Source organism: Miniopterus schreibersii (assembly GCF_964146895.1).
Source record: "Miniopterus schreibersii genome assembly, chromosome: 2".
NCBI lineage: Eukaryota > Metazoa > Chordata > Mammalia > Chiroptera > Miniopteridae > Miniopterus > Miniopterus schreibersii.
In genome coordinates this window covers 137,176,579-137,195,120 of record NC_138102.1, presented here as the reverse complement: position 1 = coordinate 137,195,120, position 18,542 = coordinate 137,176,579, and the positions used below count along the sequence as shown (strand labels likewise).

The 18,542-nt window shown below is 38.3% G+C and overlaps 1 protein-coding gene across 27 annotated transcripts in view; it reads right to left on the bottom strand.

Annotated features, from left to right (window-relative positions):
• Positions 1-18,542, bottom strand: part of R3HDM2 (R3H domain containing 2) — a 142,974-nt gene that overhangs the window by 34,929 nt on the left and 89,503 nt on the right. For 14 of the 27 annotated variants that reach the window (XM_081130294.1, XM_081130278.1, XM_081130272.1 and 11 more), the window contains 6 exons: positions 10,131-10,330; positions 5,236-5,277; positions 2,952-3,038; positions 2,314-2,440; positions 1,065-1,143; positions 351-410 (listed from right to left, as the gene is read on the bottom strand). In XM_081130294.1, the coding sequence (XP_080986420.1) occupies positions 351-410; positions 1,065-1,143; positions 2,314-2,440; positions 2,952-3,038; positions 5,236-5,277; positions 10,131-10,295 (560 nt within the window). In that variant the 5' untranslated portion in view covers positions 10,296-10,330. Of the gene's footprint in view, positions 1-350; positions 411-1,064; positions 1,144-2,313; positions 2,441-2,951; positions 3,039-5,235; positions 5,278-5,684; positions 5,773-6,996; positions 7,021-10,130; positions 10,331-18,542 lie in introns of those variants that run through there. The other 13 variants (XM_081130271.1, XM_081130293.1, XM_081130274.1 and 10 more) reach the window with 2 other exon arrangements.

The window sequence follows — 18,542 nt, the reverse complement described above, 5'->3', positions numbered from 1 at the left end:
TAAGACTACTCCTTCTTAAGTCCTAGGTCTCACCCACCTGGATGATAGTCTACAAAGAAAACAGGGAGAAATTTTAAAATAATAAAATATGGGACAAGGGCTAGCTGCTGAAAATATATAAATTCTTTTCAACTAAAGTCTATGCAATAACTTAAATGCCTTACTTGATTTTCGTATACTTTTAATCCATTCTGGTTACTTCCCCCCAAATCCTTTTGGTTTCCAGTGAATAATTACTTCAAAATTCAGACTTTAAGGGAAAGATGAAAGAAGGGTATCCTAAAATTGTACTTAAATTTCTTTTGGTGCCCCTCCCACCTCTAAATTTGTATTTCATTCAAGTAACTTACTTGTTGTCATTAATAAATTCCAGAATCTCCTGTTCTAATTTTAGCAGCATCATTCTGTCCCTGTTTAGAAAAGATTAAAACAAAACAGCAGCCTCCCATAGACATTCAAAGCAAGGATTAAGAACACAACCTGCTCACTATAGAAGCTGAAGGGACAGACAGATCAAAACCCCAACAGTAGACCAAAATGCAGTGGCTACTGAGCCTCACTGACCTTCTTATGTTACTTTAAAACAAACAAACAATTGAATATGCATTTTTAAGATCCTGCTAACCATGTATTTTGTTATCCTTATTAGAAACCTAATTCTGTTGGCAGTCATCTTCATATAAACACATACTTTATACTTACTAATCTAATCATTATTCTATATTCTATATGGTTATTCACATAATTTTAAAACTGTTATGACTTAGCTTATGTACAAATCAATTTTTTTCTTCTGTGCTTTTAAATTGTACTCCCAAGCCTTCATATTTCTTTGTCTCTGCACTCTTCTTCACAGAATTTTTCTCAACTCTTCTGAAAGCAGAAACCTCAATATGAGGATATTCTGAATCCCTCACAGAATATAAAACTACACCGGAGAGAAATGGTGGTGGGGGATAGGTATCCTGAGATTCTAACGGAAAAATTCTGAGAAGTTACTTGGCCTTTTGGGTATCCTTCTAGGTGCTAGCCCCTTTGCCCCTTCCATCAAATCATGTTATTACCTTGGGTTCTTTTTCAGTGTATTTACAAGAAATTCATGTAGGTCTATTCCAGTGGAGTCCGTATATTCTTGGCTGGAGTCTAAAACCACCGAACAAAAGATATTTAAAATAAATGAAACTGCCTTGCATGATATCTAATACCAAGCAGAAGCCCACAACCTGATCAGGGGAGATGAGAACAGGAAAGTAGAATCAAACTTCAGGGGTTTTAGCTTAAAAAAAACAGAATGACTTTGATTTGCCAGCCCACAAAATTCCTCATGACAATTATAGAAGGTAGAATCTGAGTCACAGTGTTGTGTCAGGATTACAGTGAAAAGCCACCTTACCATCAGTAAGTATTTACTGAATGCCCTTACCAAAACAAAGCTGGTTTTATTCTAGTTAAGGAAAACAAGTTCCAGGTAAGGGTAGTCAAGGCTGAATTTTCCAGAATCGCAGCAAATATGCTCAAATATTGATTAGTTATAAGATTTTTTTTTTTTAAATAACATTTTAATCCCAAGATTGCCTTTTTACTTTTAACTATTGCTTTCATGGACCATGTCTTTTTGCTATCAGTCCAAGAGTTTAAAACCAAAGAGAACCTGCCCTAGCCTGTTTGGCTCAGTGGTTAAAGCATCGGCCCATGGACTGAATGGCCCTGGGTTCGATTCTGGCCAAGGGCATGTACCTTGGTTGCAGGCTCGATCCCTGGCCCTGGTTGGGGTGCGTGCGGAGGCAACCAATTGATGTGTTTCTCTCATATCGATGTTTCTCTCTCTCTTTCTCTCTCCCTTCTACTCTCTCTGAAAAGCAACAGAAAAAATATCCTTGGGTGAGGTTTAAAAAATCCAAACAAACAAAACAAAGAGAACTTAATAATAATATGCAAATCTGCATTGTCAAAAAAAATTACTGCAATCATCCCAAAATATAAATGGTATCTGGAGGAGCTGGAACCAGTGATGATCCATTCACTGTTTATTCCAGAGCAAAAATAAAATCAGAATTGACTACAATGTCCTTCGATGGGTAGTACCAATGTTAATGGAGCATCGCTCTGTGGCATGATGGCTCTTAAGACAGGGTTGGGTAAAACAGCAAAGAAAGTAACCTTGTTAGGTACTGTCCCAACCAACCATGAAGTCAGTAGGACACAATGAACTGTTGGGCCAGTTAGGCCAGTAGGTGCCAGACTTCAAGATGGAAGGAAAAGGCACTGCAGGGCCAGGCCCTAGGACAGGTAAGAAACGGGGAAAGCCCTCACCTCTAGACAGCATCTTCCTTGGAACCTTTTCTTTGTTTTTGTCCTTGTCTTCCTTTTCAGAGACATCCTTTGTGGACTTTTCTTCTTCTTTGTCAGAGGGGCAGCTGATGTGCAATTGAATTATATCCTTGGACAAAGGTAAAGAGAAATATAATCAAAGGCAAAATGGATTTTAGTTCTCCTGTAGCCCCCTTTAAATCTCAGAAAAGATAAATCTTGAGGTGGAAGCATTCTCTTATAGAAGAGGGTATTCTGTTAATTAAATTGTTTTAGTTTTTGTTCTAGCAAAAGGATAAAGGCCAAGACTTTTCTACCAACAATCACAGCCTTCTATTATATAGGCAGCTCAAGTTACCCTGGCTGTTCTTGGCGTAGAAATTGGATGGAAATGGTTCTAACCACCAGAGGGAAAGGGTGTGGGTGGGAAAATACGATCCAGCCCTGGGATCTCCTTGTCGGCATCACCATGGGTATGAAGACCTATACTTCATGCTCTTACCCATGCCGTACTTGACTGTAATGGCTTATTTCGAAGCTCCTGATTTCCAAGCCTAATGCTGATATTGTAGCTGCTATACTATAGTTTACAAAACAACTGCCAAACTCAAAAGCTACATTTACTCTTATAAAGGACCTACCTGGGTTTCTAGTGGCCCATCAGCAAATGGTGCAGAGGACTCCTCACACACTGCCAGGCTTCGTACCAACTTCAGCTTGGAATTAGACTGAGAAAAAACAAATAACACATATATATTCCTTTGGCAGACATTCAGGAAGCTTTTGGCTGACTGACGGGCATCCTCTTTGGCTCTGTTAGTTGCTGCTTCTATTAAACAGGGTGTTTTAAAAAACAGGTCATACTTGCTAGTTCCTGATTCACTTGAAAGACAATTCTCCCCACCCCAAAACAAAGATAATTCTCCTGCTTATAACAGTAGACATATAAAAACAAAACAGCTACTTTAGACAGATAGGAAAAACCACTTCACTTGGCTCTCCTTTCTCTCTCTCTAGCCCAGTGCTCTAATTTCAGACTCAGAAGTTTACTGAGAATACACAACAGTAGAGCTTAGTAAAAAGACCCTGGATTTAAGAGCCAGAAGTCCTAGCTTCAACTCCTGTTTTTTTGCTTATGAGCTACGAGACCTTGAGCAAATTATTTGACCTCTCTGGGTCTCCATTTTTCAATAAAACTGTGATAAAAATATTTAAAGGGCTGTTGTGAGAATTAGATGACATAAAGTATGTAAACATATGTATCATAAATAGTGCCTATTGTATAGTAGACAATAAATGCTAAATGGCTCTAAAGCTTAGATGTGGTAAGGATGGAAAAAAGTGTCTAAGAAGAGTAAGGAGAAAGATAGAAGACTGTCTAGCAATTGGGAATTAATGTAATAAAAAGCAAATCCATTTGGTTTACTTTGCTGGCGGGAGAATCCCCAAAAGATCTGAAATCCATTTTGCAAATCACTGCTCTCCTAGGGATCCTCAAAGCCAAAAATTATAAGAGTGACTTATAAGAAATCTACCTATAAACATTTACAGAGTTCTTACAATAAAATCAAGGCTTACCATGAATAGAAAAGTACAAAACATGGTATGTATATCTAGGTAGTGCAGTATAGTGAAAAATACTTGCAAGTCTGCCCTGGCCGGTGTGGCTCAGTGGTTAAAGCATCAAGCCCAGCATTGAAGGGTTGAGGGTTTGATTCCTGGTTGGGGCAAGTGTGGGAGGCAACCAATCCATGTGTCTCTCACATTGATGTCTTTCTCTCTCTCTCTCCTCCCCCCCTCTCTAAAAAAAAAAAAAAAAAAAATCAATGAAAAAAATATCCTCAGGTGAGGATTAACAAAAACAAAACAAAACCACAAACCAAAAAACAACTTGCAAGTCTGAAGAACTGACTTCAAGCCTAGTTCTGCCACTTACTAATAAATGTCTTTTGTCAGACTCACTCAATCTCTATAAACCCAAGTTTCCTCAGCTGTAAAATGAAGATAACTGTGTTACTGAACTCAAAAAGTTCAGGAGGCAGTGATGTGGCAGTGAACACCCTCTGTTTGAACTTTACTGTCAAGCCCATCACTGTGGATTAGGCCATGTAAAGCAAGGTGTAGAGCCAATTTATCATAAGCAGTGGCCTTCTTCAAACCCAAGGAACAAAATGGCTGGGCCACTCTCAAATTCTGCCATTATTTTTCTGGGGCAAAAGGGTGGACATCTTAACTATTGCTTCTGGTGATAATTCTTCCCACTGTAAGAAAAGTTTAATATTTTACAGTTTTTAAACTAAAATTAATATGCCAGCACACACTAATACAATAGTCCTCTCTGATAACACTACTTAAAATAATCTGTGATGTGCTAATTTTATCATACCATGATTAAAAACAGTTTTTCCCCCTGTCCCAACCTAAAAAGTAAAACATGAAAAAAAAGGGCTGTATTTTTAGGATGTTCAAAATCTTGAATCATTTCTACAGATGGGGGCACTATTTATCTTAAAAAAAATTCATAGGGAAAAAAATGTTGGGGGAAGAAAAGACAGACTCATATAGCAGCCATTCTTTTAGAGAAGCCAAAGCTAAGCAGAAAAACTAGCATTACAGCAGAACCAGGAACAATTTGCTCAGGCTTTGTGGGAGGCTCCAGCTGATACCTTCCAGGTATCAGAAATACACTGTGACTGAACCAGAGATAATGGAGAAAAACAGAGCCAGACCTTACAATAGGAAATGTGTGCGTGCATCTGTGTGTGTGTGCGTGTGTATGCATGTTCACAATTAGGGTACAAAGTGCAGGCAAAACACTTTGCTTATGTATAATGCAACTAAATTAGATATTAGTAATAATAAGTACATTTGTAAAATGTATTACTAATAACACCAGGAAAGAGGCTATAGAGAAAAGGCGCTCACCTTGGCTCTTTTCCTGGTATGACCATGGTTGGATGTCCGCCTCTGTTAGAAGGGGATTAGAAAATATTAAAGGTGGGGAAAATCAACATGTTAAAAGCAATACAAGTTTACAAAGAAAAAGCACTAACATTAAAACTATTACAATAGCCAAACTATGATGAGACCCATTTGGTGTGGTTATTCTCCTGTGCTACAACTCTAGCAACCATGACACAGAAGGCACCACAGGCCACTGACAGACAAATCACCACTCACTGTGTAGATAAAAATAGGAAGACACTGACTGGTTGGCCTATTTCACGGATTGATAAAAATTACTTTTGGGTAAACCACAGAACCCTCTTGATTAGGATGTTTGTAGACATGAAATATGACCCCTAACCATCACTTATAATAACATCTTTATAGGACAACACATTCAGAGTTCCAATGTGAGATATTCAAGTCACCTGTCCCTATGGCTGCAGAAATGGAAGAAAGACTCTTCTTGTCAACTGCTTGCCTCCGAGAATTCTCCCAGTTCTAGGCTCCTGGTGGTGGCTCTTATAAACTGTCTGGGTCAGGAATATAAGATGCGACAGGATAAAAAGAAGGGAGAATGGAAGATATGGATGAGACCTCCAGAGCAAAGGGAGGACAAGGAGAGTGGGCAAGGAGTAGATTAGAAGATGAAGGAAGAGGGCCTAAGGTGGGATGAGGGAAGAAATAACTAATTACCTGATGAAGTTTCTGAACAGCTGAGAAGTCAAAATGTGGCATTTGGGAAGAGGTTGGGTAGGGTTATGTATGGGATGAGGTACTTAGGGCTTCTGAGAGGTTGGGAATGGAACTCACTGGCACTGGAATAGGAGAGAACTAAGGCTTATGTGTGGGAGAGGGAAAACAAGACAGGGTCAGAGACTAGCATGGTCCTGGGTAGGTGAGGATTTCCCTTTCCTTTGTTGTCTTCACTAGTTACTAAACAAGACAACTACAATGCAAAATGGAGAACTGGGAGGTGGATGGAAAGAGTAAGAAACTACAATGATGGTGAATCTGGTCAGTGGCAAGACAGCGTAAGAGTGAGAGTCCAGAAATATGAAGTAGTATTTTGTCACTATTTTTTTAAATAGGTAATAACAACATGGCACAAACATTCAAGAGGTATTAATGGGGGCATCTGTCCCCCAGCTACCTGGTTTCCTCAACTAATACTGAATTTCTTGTAATCTTTCCAAGGATCTTTTATGCATATATAGCCTTATTGTACATGTGTATAAACAGAAGTTTGTTTTTTTAGACCAAATAGAAGCAGGTTGTACATACTGCTCTGAACCTTGCTTTTAAACTTCTTTTCTATGGATATCATTTTATAGAAGATCTGCTGTTTTTATTAATGGCTACATGATATTCCATTGTGTACCATAACTTATTTTACCAGTCCCCTAAACTGCACCATTTTGGATGTTTCTGAGCTTTTGTTAGTATAAACAATGCTTCAATATCCATAACACTGAGTATACCTAAAAATAAAGTATATCTGTAGTCTATTTATTTATTTATTTATTTATTTATTTATTTATCATTTAAAAATTTTATAAAGTATTACCAATTGCCCTTCAAAGAGGTTACATCATTTATAACCCTATAAGAAATGTATGTATAAATCTGTTTCCCAGAATGGATAGTTTTCATTTAATAGTCAAACATGAATTGAAAGCCTAATATATCTACTAGACACCATGCTAACTACCGGAGGATACAGAGATAAAAGACACAAACCTTGTCAAAAAGGAACGCATAATCCTGTTGAAGAAGACAAACAAGACAATTACAATACAGTACATTAAGTACATTACAGAAGTTCTCATGGAGTGCTACAGAAGCACATAGCATGAGTGTCTAACTCAGACCTAGCAACTCACAAATTCATATGTTCGCAAATATTGAGTGCCTGCAAGGAACTGTGTTGGGCCTTAAAGATACAATGGTAAGCCCAAACTGACCTAACCCTGGGCCTCATGGAGCTTATAGTTCTGTGAAAGAGACAGACATTAATAGAAGAATTATACAGTGTAGACCTGCAATAGGTGAGTAAGGTTGTCAAGGAGGGCTTCTGGGAGAAAGAAACATTTGGACTGAGTTTTGAGGATAAACAGGCATTAGACAGATGTTGGCGGAGGGGATTTAGGGGCTGGAGGAGGCCATGGAAAGAATACAAAGAAGGGCATTCTAGGTAGAGAAAACATGTACAAAAGCATGCTTTCCCCAAACTTTTCAGTCCCTATTTATAACAAAACCAAGGATTCATATCACATAAGGCTGAAGCACAGGACACCAGAGGTGGATGACTGGCAGGTAAGGGACTAGATCACAATATGTCATGCTGACAAATATGGGACTTAGCCTAGGGCAGCAAGGCACACAGAAAGTTTGAGGAGAATTAACACAATCAGATCTTTATTTCATAACTATTTTTCTAAAGCAGTATGGTAGATAAATCAGAAGGGATTATAAGTTTAAAGGCAGAAAGCCCAGCTAGGAGGTCATACCCAACTGGTTATTTGAAGGACCCACCTAAGTTCAGTATATATTAAGTCAGAGCTTGCCCATTTTAAACTGAATCTCAAAACCTGCCTTTTATAGCATATTTTCATGCAAAAGATGTCCTGAGTGCCAATGGCTGAGTCTAAGACTATGTCTCACATAGTACAAGTAATCAAAGTCCCCTTCTACAGACTTTCCATCTCCAATTCATAACAGGCACTCCCTTGACAGCATCAGTAAGATTCTTTTTTAAAAATCCTCACCAGAGGATATTTTTTTCCATTGCTTTTCAGAGAGTGGAAGGGAGAGAGAGAAACATTGATGTGAGAGAGACATATTGGTTGGTTGCCTTCTGCATGCAACCTTACCGAGGCTGGGGATCAAGCCTGCAACCGAGGTACGTGCCCTTGGCCAAAATCAACCCGGGACCCTTCAGTCCACAGGCTGACGCTCTAACCACTGAACCAAATTGGCTAGGGCATCAGTAAGATTCTTGTGCTGTTGAAGGGGTACATGATCTTTTGGGAAATGGTAGAGGGTAGAGGGCTTCTGAAGGGTGACCCAAAAGACTGAAGATTTTGTAGAAGGAACAGGGGCTCCAGTAGATGGCAGCAGCAGCTCCACCTGCTCTAGCAGCAGCAAAGAAGTCAGAAGGGAAACAGTTCCCCTCACAACTCGCCCCCCCCATCTAGATGAAGACCCAGAGTACTAAGTGAGTGTCCATAAGGCATATAAAACCTATAGACATCCTTTCTTTTCTACCTGTCTTCAAGAAGTACATACAACAGGAATTCAGAACACTGCTTAAAATAGTCTCTTGAGAACAGAGTAACTTGGAACCAAAAGTTCATTTAATTATTATCTTCCACGTAACATGACAGTGCATAATTAAACATTCATCACATATCTGTCCTGAGGATTTAAAATTCATTATTGGTACCACTAGAGGCTAGAAGTATAGATGGAACAGTGGTCTCCACAAACTCTGGAAGGATGAGCAGGGAATGACAACTCACATGCAAAAGATAATGGAAAGAAAAACAGCCAGGACAGAGATCTGGCAAACTGTTAAGAGGAAAGACAGAAAAGCAGGCAGCTAGAGAACAAAATATTTCAGAGAGCTGTCTGATTTTAATTCATCCCTTTATGTTGTTGCTGTTTTAATCTTTAAAGAAGACAAGGCCTAGGTGTATTGGGTTGTCAAAGGGAATTATGCTTCAAGTTTCCAGTCTCTCCAAAATGTTGTTGCTACTGCTTTTTAAACTAAATAGAGTTAACAGTCTATTTCCTAAGTATACAATAAAGATCAGTTTTACTATTGGGCATGAAGGAAAGGATTTATGAAATTTGGGCTAGGGTAACAGAGGAAACCAGCAGTGACCACAGAAGAGGAGAATGACTGGAACAGGTAAGCTAGATGAGGCTCAGAGTCTGGGCTGGCTGGGTACCAAAGGGGAGCCCTGAAAGAATCTCAGCTGACCATCATCTACAGCCACCATATCTGCACTGCTGTATGAATCTGGATGGAAAACAACATGGCAACCAAAGAGTGAAATTCCTCTCACTCACATTTAACAAGTGGCAAGTTCAGAGACTATTTCTGACCCAGAAAATGCTGACTTCTTTAACACAACCAGGATATGAATTTAACACTGTGTGTAAAGCCACGCAGTCCTAGATTTAAGAGTTTATTGCATGTGCCATATCATGACTTGTTAAATATGTGTTTGTATACAGTTTATTTTCTGACAGTTAAAAAATATCAAGTTCTAGTCGGTTTTGCTCAGTGGTTAGAGCATTAGCCTATGAACTGAAGGCTCTTGGGTTCGATTCCAGTCAAGGGCACATAACACAGTTGCTGGCTCGATCCCAGGCCCCAGCTGGGGCGCATGCAGGAGGCAATCAATCGATGTGTCTCTCTCACATCAATGTTTCTCTCTCTCTCTTTTTCTCTCTCTTCCTCTTCCCTCCCCCTCTCTCTGAAAAGCAGTGGAAAAATATCCTCAGGTGAGGATAAAAAAAATCAAAATGTAGCAAGCAAGAACCAGTATAACTCAGATCTAAATAGATTAGGGATTTCAAAATGTACAGTTTGATGAATTACAATGGTTTTATATGCATATACCTGTGAAACCATCACCACAATCAAAATAGTAAGTACATTTATCACCCCAAAACTTCTTTAGACTTCATTATGGAGACTATGACAAAAAGGGAAGGAGATATTTCTTGAAAGATGAAGTTGGGTTTTTAGGGAGAATCAAGTGTTCGTATAAATGACCGGCTTCCTATACATCCCCAATGACACCTATAACGACGCTTCTGTTCAGGTACAAAGAGTGCGCATATGATGCACTTCTAATCCTTACCTGTGTCTCCTGACGCAAACTGGTATCTTCACTCTCTTTCTCAATTTCTTCTTTACTTGGAGTCTTAGATATAAATTTGTTTTTGTTTACAGATTCTTCTACCAGTTTTTTTTCTGATTCTTTCATTATTTCCAGGGTCTCCTGAGTAGTGTTACTGTTAGACATCTTCTTCAATAGACTACAGTAGCCTCTATGGACTCCTAAAGAAACATCAAATGCATTAAATAGGATGTGTGTATCCGTAATTAAACATCACACAAGACTTGTATTTCACATACAAGTCTTCATCAGCCTCACTATAACCCAAAAAAGGGTCCTTTGATAAACACTGTCCCTGGGTCTGTTTATTTTCCTTTTTAAAAAAGCTTTATCGAGGTAAAACTTTATACAATAAACTGCACACATTTAAAATGTATAGTTTGATGAGTTACAATGGTTTTATACGCATATACCTGTGAAGCCATCACCACGATAAAAATAGTAAGTACATTTATCACCCCAAAACTTCCCCTCTGTTCCTTTGCAAGCCCTTTCTCCCTTCCCCTCCTTCCTCAGCCAACCATTGATCTGCTGTCAGTACATATTCATCTCCATTTTCTCAAAAAATTTTTTTTGGGGATTTCAAGGATTTTTAAAAACGCAGTGACTTAAAATTCTACTCCATTAAATCCCACAGCTCCGGAGTAGTTTTCCATTTTCTCAGATTTTAATCATACATTATCTGGATTCTTTTACTCAGCATAATTATTTTGAGAGTCACCAGGATTCAGTTCTAAAGCAATGTAGTATGAATCTCTTGGCACCTATTTCCCTTTCTTATTCCTTACAGCAATCTGCACACATTTTCAGCTTGAGCACTTCAAAGAGTTAACTCACTAGATTCTCCAGAAAGAAAAATATATTATAAAGCTCTATTCACTACCAGAGAGGAACACTCTCCTTTCCCAAGGGAGAACTTCCATAGCTGCTACAAACCATAACATTGTTACCAACTTCAATCCTCTCCACATCAAAAAGCAGCAAAATCAAACAATGGTTATAGAAACTTAATTTTTTTCCTTTACCTTAAGCAAGCTGAAAAAGCAAGAAGAGCACTCTAGTCATCTGTCCTTCAGAAATACTGGGTGTCTCCCTGGAGGAAGAAAGAATCTTTGCTTTGCTAGTCACTATTCAGGTTCAGTCATTCTACTGCATTCTACTGTTAGAGAATCTGTAATGCAGGGGTGGCTGGCCCTTTATCACTTCCTATTGCTACCTGGGAAGTCCTATAATGAAATCAACACAGTTCTCCAAGCACACGTTTAGAAACAGAAGTTAATGTTCTACACACAGATTTATGTCCTCAACCACTTAAGTCAAACACTCTTAGCTCCAACAGTGGTTTGCAGAGGTTTCTCCCTATATGGTTAATGACTGTATTTTAATCCTGAGTACTTTCCTTCCTTTAAAAATATAAGACTAAAACCCCTCCCAAACATCATGTCTAATCCATGGCCCTAGAAATGAGCTAAACAAACAGTTAGCAATGCTTCAAAAAAATTGTCACACTAGACATTTTTTCCTTTTTCAAATCAGTTTAAAGGTTAGGACCCAGAGGCCCTTAAGAAGCACAGGTAACTTCATCTTGGCCTAAGTTAGTCTTCAAGATCACCGCTTTGTTCACCTTGTGGTGGCTCTTGAGCAGCTGCCTGGAGACTTAGTTTGCATAAGGCTAGATAAATTCCCTTTAAAAGGCAAGAGAGTCATTCATACAATCATAGTCATATAGTTGAATTTAAAAATGAGAAGTACTGGAAGAAACTGACAACAAAAGAAAATGGCCAATATTTTATTTTTTAATTAATTTACTCAGTACCTAGAGGCTTCTATAAAAAGTTATACGCTATAGAGTTTTATGGATCATTGGCTGTACATAAGAACTGCATATACACATATATTTATCCACACCCCCCCTCCATGGGTAAATCAAGCCTCCAATCTCTTCAGTTTGAAATACAGTAAAACTCAGTACATGCCTTCTCTGTATCCCTTAGCTGGAAAACATAAATGGAAAAGTTCTTAGATATGACCTCATGCAATCTCCCCTCCATAAAGAAGAGCTCCTTTCTGTAACTTCCTGAGAGTGGCCTGCATGCCTCTCTTAGAAAACTCTTGAGACAGATACTTTCACTATTTCTTAAACAGTTTTAAGTGTTATATAGTTGCACCCTATCACAAGCTACAAACTGCTTCAATCTTTATCCTAAACCTGCTTAGAGTCACACAAAATTAAGTTTACTTCTTTTTTCTTTTTTAGGCTTAAATAGCTTCAAACAGATTTCTCTGCCAGAAAGAGAAGTTGAGGTGGGGGAATTGGATGAAAGTGGCCAAAAGGTACAAGTTTCCAGTTATAAAGAAGTACTAGGTATACAATGTACAGTTAACTATAATGACTATAGTTAACATTGCTATATGGTTATATTTAAAAATAGCTAAGAATCTAAGTAAATCTTAAAAGTTCTCATTACAAGGAAAAAAATTTGGGGGGTAACTATATAAGGAGATGGATATTAACTAAACTTATTGTGGTAATCATTAAACTTACACAGAGCTGTATGTCAATTATATTTCAACAAAACTGCAAAAAAAGAGAAAGAGAGAAGGTGATATGGAAAAATATAAAGCAACTGGCTGTTTCTTTTTCCAGGATGGGCCTCAATTATCAAAGAGTTATATTTCTTCAAATCAGAATGATAACTTTGCAGTTCCTCTTCACATGTGGGTCAGAAATGGCTGAACTATCTGGACACTTGGACTAACTTCACAATGTCACAACTTCACAACTTTGGTTTCTCAGCCAAAGCACTAAGGAAAAAAACCAATCAAAGAAAAAATGATTTTTCATAACAGACATATTGGAATAGGGTCATATATTCCAACTCAAGTTTTAAGGAGCCACATGGTTTCCTTCATTCATTGAGAAATAGAAAAACTTGAGCTTTAGATACTTAAAGACATCCATAAAACAGATAGTGATTAATGCATCTATTTTCAATAATTTTGAGAGTCATCTCCACTGAGATCACTGGCCCCCTGAAGAGCTGTGTAAAACAAAATAATTCTTACTCTGAGGAAAAAGGAAGAAGTAGAGGAAAAGGTACAGTAGCACGCTATACCAGCTGCCTACCCAAATCTCCCCTTTCTTCTACACTCATCAATCTAGCTCAGTCTTTCTTCTGGTGTCTGTCTTCCTCTAAGGATACATGATTAGGGAAGATGATCATATTCCTGAGACCTAGGAGGTGGATCTTAATTAATTAGCAGGACCAATTGTGGTAATTCTTTTTCCTTTTTCTGACTGGTTTGTGAAGGGACAAGTGACTCACCAACAGTGAGACATGAGAGGATTTTGCTGGGTGGGTGGCTTCAAAGAACAACTTCCTACTGTATTATTAAAAGAAAAAGCCACTAGAAAAAAAAAAGGTAGTTATCTCCTGCTGAAGGTTGTTTTGTATGCAGATGATGCCTGGACTGTGGCAACATCCTACCAACACATGGAAGATGGTAGAGCAGAGAGAATAAGCCTGGATCCTTGATGCCGCAGAGCAGAAACTGAATTAGTCAGCCTGGACCCTCCTAGCTCTGTACCTCTTGATATGTGAGGTCATAAATCCTTTTATCATTTATGCTATCCTGAGTTGAGTTTACTGTTTCTTCTAGCCAAAAGCATCCTGACATAGTCATAAAGGGTATGTTAAGCCCTGGCCGGTGTGGCTCAGTTGATTGGAGCATCCTCCAGTACAATGAAAAGGTTGCAGGTTTGATTCCTGGTTAGGGCATACGAGAGGCAATCAATCAATGTTTTTTGATGTGTCTTTCTGTCTCTCTCTCCCCCTAAAAAAATCAATAACATATCCTCAGATGAGGATTAAAAAACACACAGTATGTTAAGAGAAGGAGTATCTGGATCAGACAGAGAAGCCCAGCTCCATACACAGAAATGACTGACAGGGACAGAGGAGATGATGATGATGATAATAATAATAATAATAATAATAATAAAAAAAAATCAGCTAAAATTTCTGCAGTGTTTACAATGTGCCAGGCACTATCCCAAAGTGCTTTATGTATCTCATTTAATCTTACAACAGTCCTATGAGATACATATTATTATCATCACTATTTTACAGACAAGTAAACTGAGGCACAGAGAAGTTAAATAATTTGCTTAAGGGCATACAACTGGTATATGGAAGAACTAGGACTCGAAGTCAGGAAATTCGGCTCTAGTGCTTGCTTTCTTAACCTTTATGCAATACTGCCTCTAAGGGGACGGATGGTCAAAGGCCAGGCAAGAAAATGAAAAGTCTATCAAAGATACAAAGGAAATCATGGAATCTCATAACTGGAAGGGGGCTGAGCTCCATCCTCCTGCACCCATAATCCTCCAGTCAGGCTCCTGAATCATCAGTAACTCTGAAAAATGGTTGTGCTGACCTTGCTTGTATATACCTCTAGTAAAGGCAAAGTCTTCACTTCTAGATACAAACCTTCTTTTGTGTGTGTGTGTGTGTGGGGGGGGATTATAAAGAGGTAAAACTCATCTTCCTGTTACTTCCTCCCACTAGCCCCCGTTTAGTTCTCTGTGTAAGTCATGAAGAACAAGCTTAATCTTACTTCCATGTCAGCCTCTTACAGAAGACAATTTTATCTTCCTTTTCTAAACATTCCCAGCTTCTTAAATCAAGTCTTCATATCACATGGTCTTATGTCTCCTCACCATTTTGCTTCTAGGATAAAAGAAGCTGTCCTTGAGTTAACGAAGGCCAGTAATGAGGAGTCAGAATGTTACTGTTCTATAGTCAAGATCCATCAGAAGATAAACTGAGCTCAAAACGGAATTTTCATGAGCTGAGGTGCTCTTTCATCCTCCAAAATAACCTTTAACTACAGTCATTTCCAGTCCTATAATCCTATGCAGAAGGCTCTCCTTACTTCTAGGGCATAAGGATTCCTGGGCCAAAATTTTTCTGGGCCAAAACAAAAGGAAAATATGCAGCTCAGGGACAAGACAATTTATTTACTTAAAAAAAAAAAGCCTTAAAAATAAAAAGTGAGACTAAAGCCAGTAGAAAAGGGTTAAAAGGCAAAGAAAGAATTTTTACTCTTCATGCTTTAGTACAGAGAAGAAACTAAGATTTGGGAGGTTTTTCTGATGGGAGAAGAAAGGAACTACTTCATATGCAACTTGACTAGAACAAAGCAAAGACATTAAGCTCCCAGGAGGGCCTAGATTTGTGCTTCCCTACAACCTATTTGTGCACATTGTACATTTCATCCAGGCAAGCAGTAGAATTTTAAGGCAGAGTGTCTCCTGAGGACACTGAGTGGGCTCAAAGTTGCACAGAGAGGACTGTCAGAAGTGGGGGGGCAAGGAGTGGGAATGAGGAAATAAGATGATACAGGGGACGATACAGGGAGCCAAGATTTGGCAATTTTCAGAGAGAATACTGCATATTCCCCATAAATTTTTTGACTGCCAAGGTAAGCACCTTCCAGAGCACAGTGATATTATATATCCTTCCATCAACTCTATAAACAACTTTCTAGGCACTGGGCCAAAAAGAATACATTATATAGGGGACATTCAGAAACCGAAGGGCAGTTTCATTTTCTCCCTTGTAATCTATGGCCAAGTAGAAAGAATGTAAGAAAGAATAGCTAGAGGCTAAAAATGTGGACATACCCTGTAGCAAAATACCTGTTAACTTTCCAGTCCTTTACTAATTTGTACATCAAGAGTAAATTACACCTAATTGATACCCATATTTTAAAAATTGTTTAAAATCTAGGGGCTCAAGAGAATGAATACATAAATTGTAGTATATTCAATATAGTAGAATACTATTCAACAATAAAAAAGAATTAAGTTTTGGTGTTTGCATTCCTCTGAGGACCCATGATCAGAGAAGGTGACCCTATCCCTAAGCCCTAGGAGGTGGTTCTTAATTATTAGCTAGACGAATTATGGTAATTCTGTTTCCTTTTTGTGACAGGTTTGGGAAGGAACATGTAATTAAAGAATCACCAGTGAGATATGAGGGGATTTTGCTGGGCATAAACTGATATACACAAAATGACCAATCTCAAAACTATTATGGTAAATAAAAGGAAGCCTATCTCCCTCCAAAAAATAATACAATATAAATCCATTTATATGAAGTTCAAGAACAGGCAAAACTAGCCTACAGTGATTTAAACCAGAAAGTGGTTGATTATCACTTGAGGGATAAAATATTGATTGGAAAGAGACATAAGGAATCCTTCAGGAGTGATGGAAATATCTATTTTGGTTGGGGTACTGGTTACATGGGGGTATACTACAATTGTCAAAACTTAACTGAGTGCTTAAGATTGTAAACACACACACTGGGTGGGGGATGCCCTTAGGAGTCAAGACAGTGGGGGAAGAAACACCCATAAGGTTAAAATGGCAGGTTAAAAACAAAATAAAACTGTTGAGGTGCTTATGCATGGCAAGCTTATTCTTACACTCTTTGACATTAGAGTTAGGAGTTAAAAAAAAAAGCACTAATGTTTTTGAGCAAGATTATAAACCTGATTCTTTATGTACTTCAACTCATATCCACCACGAGTAGTTATGCAACTTTCCCATGGTCACACCAATACTGACAGGACCAGACAACAGAACACGAACTCTGATACTGATTCTAAAGTCTACATTCTTGCCCGGCTGGCGCGGCTGAGTGGTTGAGGGTTGATTTATGAAACAGGAGGTCGCGGTTTGATTCCCAAGGCATCTGATCAATGACTCTCATTGATGTTTCTCTTTCCCTCTCCCTTCCTCTCTCTGAAATCAATAAAAAAACAACCCACATTTTAAAAAAAAAATCTCTATGTAGCTCTAACTTCTCTGATCTGTTTTTAAAAAAAATTTAAGTACACATTCTTTCTATGACATTGTTAAGATTATACAGGTTTCAAATGTGCATTTCTGATACATGATCTGTATATTGCACTGTGTGCCCACTACCCAAAGTCAAATAATCTTCCGTCACCATATATTTGACCCCCATTACCCTTTACTAACCCCCGACCCCCTTTCCTCTGGTAACCACCATACTGTTGTCTGTGTCTATGAGTTTTTGTTTGTTTTTCTTGTTTGTTCATTTGTTTTTTTCAGTTTTATATCCCACGAGTGAAATCATGTAGTTAACTTTTTCTGTCTGACTTATTTTGCTTGGCATGATATTCTCAAGATCTATCTATGCTGTCCCAAATGGCAGTATTTGCTCTTTTCTTATGGCTGAGTAGGTTTCCATAGTATATATGTACCACATCTTCTTTATCCAATCATCTATGGAAGGATACTTCGGTTGTTTCTATGTCTTGGCCACTGTGAATAATGCTGCAATGAACATAGTGGTGCATATATCTTTGTGAATAAATGTTTTCAAATTTTTCGGGTAGATATCCAGACGAGGGATTGCTGGGTCATATGGTAAATCTTTTCTTAATTTTTTGAGGAACCTCCATATTGTTTTCCATAGTGGCTGTACCAGTTTACATTCCCACCAGCAGTGAATGAATGTTCCTTTTTCTCTCCAACCTCTCCAACACTTGTATTACTTGTCTTGTTGATAATAGCCATTCTAACAGGTATGAGGTGGTATCTCACTGATTATTGTTTCTAACATTATTTAATCCTAACAAAACTTACTGTTTGGGCTTTTTTTTCTTCTTCAGATAAAGAAACCAAAGCTTGGAGGAATTAAGTAACTTTTCTAATACAAGAGGGGCGAGGGCAGGATTCCAACCTAGCTGTATCTGATCCCAAAGCCAAAGTTTTAGGTGTTCCAAAATGGACATTCAGGAGCATTCTGGGTTGTGAATATGGGATGGGAGGGGTGCCTAGATCTGAGGCTTTTCTTCAGAGTGTGTCAATGGGAGACATATTTTGGGGTTCAAAAATTAGGTTTGTAAACTCATCTTTCCACTCAATCCTCATGACTAAATTTTTTACAGTTTATATAAAGTATCTTATTTGATCTTCTTAAGGTATAAAATATTATCTCCATTTTATAAATGAAATACTAACATTCAGAAATATTGGGTGAATTGTTCAGGGCCATACAGTATGTATAAAGAGCCAAAATTCAAACTCAGATCTTCTTGATTCCAAAATTCCATGTTCTTTCCACTACAATGCCCAAAGGACAAAAACCAAAAATAGTATGATAACTGCATGCCTGAAGAGACAAATGGCTCAATAGCCCTTGGGAGAAGGACAGGAAAGAAGGGCCTATTGAGCTATAAATGAGAGATATGGGCTCAACACTCCCTTTTCTTCAAAGACAGAAAGCATAATATGGAGGAATGGAGTGTAAAGTACTTATGGAACATGTAAAGCTA